We start from the raw sequence: 6,812 nt of genomic DNA on the forward strand, positions 1-6,812 counted from the left end.
AGTGGTAATGAAGTTTCTTCAAAAATGAAAGAAAAAATGAAGAAATCATTGGAGATGCTCTAAGCAAATTTGAATTCTTCAAAACAATTATATGGACTTGCCAAAAAGAAAAGAAAAGCATGAAATGAAAAAAGAATCTTGGTAGGGTTGTTTTCGTCTTTTTCTGATCATCACTCGTGCTTTTCCGCGCTTCCCCCAAAAACCCCTGAAGCTCCTCTTTTTTCACCATTCTTCTTCCATGAGAAGGGGACAACGAACAAGGACGCTGAATAAAAGTCTCTCTGCACCTCCCGTCTCCTTCTCCTTCTTCCTCAATTTCAAGAATTACGTCATAGTTCAGAGGAAAATTTTCGTTTCCTGACCGTTATCGTTTGGTGGCGAAGATGGATTCTCTATTGCAGCGGTACCGGAACGATCGCCGCAAGCTCCTGGAGTTTCTTATGTCTTCGGGTTTGGTAAGGGAGCTTCGTTCCCTTTCTGGTTCTTCTACGCCTCTTTCTCCGGCTGATTTGGATGCTCTCAGCGCCGATTATGTCTTGGATTGCGTGAAATCCGGTGAGTCTACATTTTCGCAGAAACTTTGAAATTTATGTATAGCTATTTTTTTCTTTAATCGCTTAGAACCTTAGCATCTGTTTCTGGGTTGAAATTTGGTTAATGGAGTTCAGGAGCAGTTTGTAATCTGTGAAATGGGTTTTTGATTTCTGAATTGTTTTTTTTTTTTTCATCCGATTTGTTGATTTCGTGAAATAAAAGTTGGCTCTCTGCTAGGTAGTGTCGATTTGCCAACCATCTGAACTTGAAGCATCTATTATCTAACCAATCTATTACTGAAGAAACACTCCATTTTGTGAACACAAACGCAGGTGGTGTAGTTGATGTATTCAAGGGCACAAAGAAATTCAATTTTGAGTCTTCATACCCCGTAACGGTAAGGAAATGTTTCTACTAAGCTCCCTGTATGTAGGTGTCTTTAAATGCATAGTTGAGCTAAGAAAGTTTGCATTCCAAAGAACATCATGTTATTCTCTTCTTGATTGTTTACTCCATGGGAAGTATAGTTTGAGTAAACAGTGGCAAATTGTGGATTTACAGTAAAAATGTATCGTCATTGGTGTGAAGTAGAGCTGTGATGATTGAAAGTCAAGTTGTTTGCAATATATCATCCTCACAGTTCATGTGGCTTAAGCTGTTGATATAAAACACCTATGACTTTGTTGATGATAACCGTGGAGAGTGATTAGTTTTGATGACTCGAATTTGCAGATACACTCTGAGTCTAGAGATTCCTTTTTTCTTGTATCGAGTCCAGATGTAGCAGGTTCTCCTCCTCGCCGTATACCTCCCCAACCAATTAACATGGGAAATTCCAGTAACAATGGCCCTGACATGTCATGCCACATTGATAATACTCCTTCATCTAGAGACAAGTATATATTTAAAGAGGAAGCACCTGACATCAAACCAATGAAACCTATCAAGATCATTCCTCTCGGCTTGCCACCCTTGAGAACAGGTATTTTAGTTAGGAAATTTCTTCTTGAACATTCTCGCCTAGAGAACTATTTGTTTTTACTTGTGAATCTTGGTTAATCCAGTTTCCATTTTTCGAGTGAACTGATACATGACGTTAGGAATTTTGAAGGGTTATCGGATGATGATTTGCGAGAAGCAGCTTACGAATTAATGATTGCGTCTATGTTGCTTTCGAGGTACTCACTCTTTTTTGTTGTTTCCTTCATACATGTTTATTTGCTTATGATTCAGACTACCAGCTATTGTAAGGATAAATCTGTGTGGTTTCTCTTGCTTCTGCACATTCTTATGGGCTTTTCATAACAGTGTTGAGGCGTATCCTACGCAGAGAAGAAAGTTAGAAAAAGGCTCAAAGCTTTTGTTAAGTTTGAAGAGAAAGGACAAACCGCATCTGCAGCCTCAGATCTCTAATGCACACTCAGAGGTCATCAACATGATCCGCGTCCAGATGCAGGCAAGCTAAATAATCAGTATATGTGATACCTTCTAAGGAACCAGTAGTTATCTGACGTAGTAGTAGAGGAGAAGGTCTTCTGATTATTCAGCTAACAAGCATTTTGTTTACTAACCTAAAATATACGTACTTCCACATTTTAAATTGACACTTGGATCATTTGTATTACTGTGAAGCATATTTTAATCACTGTTTGTTGCTGTTTTACTAGATTTCATCAAAGATGGATACATGCATACGGAGAAATCTAGTACAGTTGGCTCAGTTGAAGACAGGTGAACAAATTGATCTTCCACAGCTAGCATTGGGGCTTTTGGTTGGAATATTCAAATCAGATTTTCCTAATGAAAAACTCTATATGAACTGGAAGACTAGACAGGTGATAATGAACTACAGTTCTGTTTTTTCTTGTCGTCCTTGTGTAACTTCTTAAACCGTTTCATATTTGATATATGATAATCTCAAGTAAGTCTGGATGTCATCCATCCCGGTGTTTGTTAAGATTCCTTTGTCTTCTTGCGCTCCTTGGAAACATTATTAACAGATGCTTTAAAAAGCTGGATTGAAAAGAAGATGGCACATATGCATACCTTTTGTACCACAGCAAAGTTAAAATGTAACCTGCTTTAATAGGCATATGCAGCTTTTGGGGTTTTGTTTTCCTTGAAAATTGAATTTACTTCTGCATCATCCTGCTGCTCTGTGGACATGTGCTTAAACACGTTGATATGCATATTCACTATATGTAAAAGACAATGAAAATATGTTTGCTTAAGCCATTGAAGTAAGTGCTTTTCTATCGTCAATATAGGCTAACCTACTAGAAGAAGCCCTCTGTTTCTCTCCTAGTCTGGAGAAAAATGAACGAGCAACTATGAGAAAATGTCTTGCAACGATTAGAGACTCGAAGGTGCGTACTATAATTGTGATCTGGACGTTTCATAGCCAGCAAGTTCTCGTCTAATGAAATGACTTAACAGACTTCTCTTTCTTGAACCTAAAACTATTTTGGCTGGCATAGGAATGGGATGTCGTAATGTCTTCTTCGCTGCGGATTGAGGTTCTATCGTCTATAAGGCATGTGGCTTCGAAGTTGTCATCACTACCAGGCCGATGTGGTATTGAAGAAGAAACTTATTATTGGACTGCTATCTATCATTTAAACATTAGACTCTATGAGAAATTGTTATTTGGCGTATTTGATATTCTTGACGAGGGTCAACTCATAGAGGTAGATATTTCTAGTCTTGTTTTCCTTCTTATCATTTGTCGCATGCATTTTTGTCGCTGACTTCAAATACATATCAGGATGCCTCATCAATGCTTTTCCATATGAAATCAATTTGGTCGACATTAGGCATAACTGAGAATCTACATAATGCAATATACGGATGGGTTCTTTTTCAACAGGTATGTCTTATCTCAATTGGTTCACTTATTCTTCAGACATCTGCCTTATCTACACTCTGTGCAAAAATCTGGCTTGTTAGAGCTCTGTGTAACATTGAGCACATACACGTATCACCTGTAAAGCTGAACTGTTTCATTTATAAAATTAACGGTATTAAACATTCAAGTACACAGGTTGCGGCAGACACATATAAACACATACACATATCTATAATAATCTTGTTGAGGGTAGCTGAATTTTAGGACTGTTGGATAACTAGAATGAAACTCTACCCCTTGCTGCTATACAATAGTTTAAGTTACAGTGCCAGGTTGAGTTTTGTTATATGCTGTTTGATCCTCACTGCACCGATGCATGTATGTTGCATTTATAATTTATACCAGACAAGAGTTTAAGGTAGCCACCACATGTACCTTTTCTGTGAAGTTTGTGTGCACAGGTGAACCGTCTCTTCTGGGAAGCGCAATTCTGGAGTTGCAGAAGGTTACTTCCCCTGAATTGGGAAACCCCAAGGAAGATCTTTATTTAAGTCATCTAGTATGTTCAAGACAAACCATTGAAGCTGACATACACTTGGGTCTCTCGAAGGCAATTTTCACTTCAGTTAGTGCTTGGTGTGATGATAAACTTCAGGACTACCATCTACACTTTGGTAAGGTCAGTTCTCAATTTATGATAACGTCCTAATTTATTTACATGATTTTTCGTATTCTTTTCAAATTTGCTGGCCAAAAATTCTTTTATCTATCTCTGGTTAGCATGCAGTTCTTCTGCCATAAATTATTCTCTTTTCCGCGTAGTCAAGATCATTGGATTTTTGCTACATCCTAACTGATCAAAAGAAAGACTTGTTTTCATCTCTGTTGTAACTTGTATCATCATGTCGAATTTGTTTTGGCTATTCTTTCATGACATAATAAACATTGTTTTTCTAAAAAGCTTCTTCATCTTCTATGTCTCCTCAGAACCCTCGTGATTTTGGAATGCTTGTAAGCTTGGCATCAACAGTTGGACTTCCTCCAACTGACTGTACCAGAACTGAGGTTGGTGTTTCTGATGTTCTCTCTCCTACATAAATTTCCATTTTTGCACAGTATTTTATTTCTGTATATTTTACATCTGTTGACTTATGAATATTTAGTTGAAGTTAACATGTCTTGTACGAGCGCTGCATGCCGAAATTCTCCCCCTTCCTAGCAGTTTAAAACTAGCTTTTTCATCTTGATGTTGACATTTGCGTAATTTTCATGTGCTTTTCTGCAGTATTATTAACTTGCCAGGAGTTGACATTTTTCTGGCATGAGTATAAGTTTTTTGCATTAAGTGTTTGGCTGTAATAAGAAAAGCATTCTTAGTTGGGTATGGAAAGAGGAAATGCGTATATATTATCTAGTGTGTGCTTGGAGGAATACTCGGATGATCATTGTTGATAAATATCAGTTGCTCTTGCAGCTTATCAATCTGGATACCTTGAGTGATGATGTTGGTGATAAGATACAATCCTATGTGCAGAACTCTATTAAAGGTGCATGTGCCAGGGTGAGCTTTTGTCCTTTTACTTGTTTTGCTATATTGTATGAGGCACTTCTGTTATTTCTCTATCTTATGATGTACACATATACATAATGTCGGTGTTCTTAGGCTGCACATTTTGCATATGTGAAATCTCATGGTGAACGCACGCATGCTCTAGCTCTGCTTGCAAATGAACTGAGCGTCATCGCAAAGGCAGAGATCAATGAATTTGTCCCAGTTTTCTCCAAATGGTTACCCGAATGTATGATGATTTCGGCCATGCTGCTGCATCGGTTTTATGGAGAAAGACTGGTTTGTCCCTAAGCATTTTTAGTACTTAAAGAGAATTTAGTTTGTCTCTGCTATATATATATATATATATATATATATATATATATTTATGATTGATCTTTTGTTCTACTGGAACAGACGCCTTTCCTTGAAGGAGTTTCATCCCTCTCTGGTGATGTTAGAAAAGTAGTTCCTGCTGCTTATATGTTAGAGGAAGCCTTAACTCAACTGTATGATTGTCATAGCAAACTCAAGTTGCACAAACCTTACCTCCACAAGTTGAAGAATTACGAGGTCATTGAATAGATATTTCTTATACGAATTGATTTTGAGAACACAATTATATCACTACTCAGTTTTATTGTTCCTTAAATAAGTCATATAAGAAACTATTCATATTTGTTTATTTGCAGATAGAAAAGGCTGTCAAACCAGTAATGCTGGACTGGCTTATCTCTCAACATGATCATATCTTGCAATGGACTAAGCGAGCTTTTGAAATTGAGGTTATATATTCATGGCAAAATATTCACATGTTGATTGCTGTTGACAGTTGATATACTTTAAAGTATGTTCATAAGGGACACATTCGATAAATTATTTTAAACCTCATCTGGTCATGTGAGAAATCTTTGAAAAAGCTGCATTATATATAGTTTTTGAAGCATAATATATACTGATAAAGTGAAGCTGGATCCAGGAAGTCAGAAAATGTAAAAGACTTCACATCACTTTTCACAACCAAACAAATCCATAGCATGATGCAGAAAACTTTATTGTCCAAAAGTTGGAAACATGGTTTTTAATTATAATGATTTTTATAAGCAGGAGTGGGAACCTCTATCAGTTCAGCAAAGGCATGCTGCATCAATCGTTGAAATATTCAGGATCATAGAAGAGGTATACCTACCTACTATCATGACATCATTATGCAGAATAGTGTGCAAACTGTAGGAGCTTAGCAGCAGCCTCAAAATATAAAACGAGTTCAGTGTTCGAACACATTTTTCTTCGCTTAGGGTTGACTCTTGAATTACATGTTGGTTTTGTTGAAGCCCTTACTTTACTTCTAGTTCTCTCCAGCATGGTATTGCACGCAATTTATTTACCGTTTTACTTTCTCTTCTTACTTACTTTGCAGACTGTTTCTCAGCTCTTTGGTTTACATCTACCTGTTGATATCACGCATCTCCAAGCTCTTCTCTCATTAATTTATCATAGCTTGGATACGTATCTTCAGAGAATTTCTAATCAACTAGGTAACGACCAACTCCACATGTTCTTACAGTTGTTACTGAGTCTTGTTCTTGCACTGCCATAAAAAATACTATTATAATTCTTAAATCTTATGTCAGAATCTAGATTCTCCGCTTGAACAGGCTTTTCTGTGTCTGGTAGATTACTTGCAACATAAAGATATTTATGTTGCGTTTCTTTGTATGGGGTTTGCTTGAAACTAACATCTGAGTATATATAAAGAACTTCTTGTCCAAATCCAAAGGTGAAATAGTAAGCAATTCTTCTAAAGCATACTGTGATGTATTGACCATAAACCTATATCTGCAGTTGACAAGAAGCTTCTGTATCCGTCAGCTCCTCCTTTAA

The 6,812-nt window shown here is 37.0% G+C and overlaps 1 protein-coding gene across 1 annotated transcript in view; it reads left to right on the plus strand.

Annotated features, from left to right (window-relative positions):
• Positions 1–222: 222 nt before the first annotated feature.
• The window catches only part of LOC18014722, a 9,078-nt gene continuing 2,488 nt past the window's right edge, over positions 223–6,812 (plus strand). Inside the window, exons 1-18 of the mRNA XM_024154056.1 lie at positions 223–555; positions 867–931; positions 1,267–1,516; positions 1,646–1,712; positions 1,843–1,990; positions 2,202–2,369; positions 2,802–2,900; positions 3,012–3,221; positions 3,299–3,400; positions 3,828–4,058; positions 4,367–4,444; positions 4,854–4,940; positions 5,043–5,228; positions 5,346–5,501; positions 5,621–5,713; positions 6,036–6,107; positions 6,349–6,466; positions 6,774–6,812. The exon at positions 6,774–6,812 is cut by the window's right edge and continues 33 nt beyond it. Of these exons, the coding sequence (XP_024009824.1) occupies positions 384–555; positions 867–931; positions 1,267–1,516; positions 1,646–1,712; positions 1,843–1,990; positions 2,202–2,369; positions 2,802–2,900; positions 3,012–3,221; positions 3,299–3,400; positions 3,828–4,058; positions 4,367–4,444; positions 4,854–4,940; positions 5,043–5,228; positions 5,346–5,501; positions 5,621–5,713; positions 6,036–6,107; positions 6,349–6,466; positions 6,774–6,812 (2,341 nt within the window). The 5' untranslated portion in view covers positions 223–383. The remainder of the gene's footprint in view (positions 556–866; positions 932–1,266; positions 1,517–1,645; positions 1,713–1,842; positions 1,991–2,201; positions 2,370–2,801; positions 2,901–3,011; positions 3,222–3,298; positions 3,401–3,827; positions 4,059–4,366; positions 4,445–4,853; positions 4,941–5,042; positions 5,229–5,345; positions 5,502–5,620; positions 5,714–6,035; positions 6,108–6,348; positions 6,467–6,773) is intronic.

This window comes from Eutrema salsugineum, unplaced genomic scaffold, assembly GCF_000478725.1.
Source record: "Eutrema salsugineum unplaced genomic scaffold, Eutsalg1_0 scaffold_3, whole genome shotgun sequence".
NCBI lineage: Eukaryota > Viridiplantae > Streptophyta > Magnoliopsida > Brassicales > Brassicaceae > Eutrema > Eutrema salsugineum.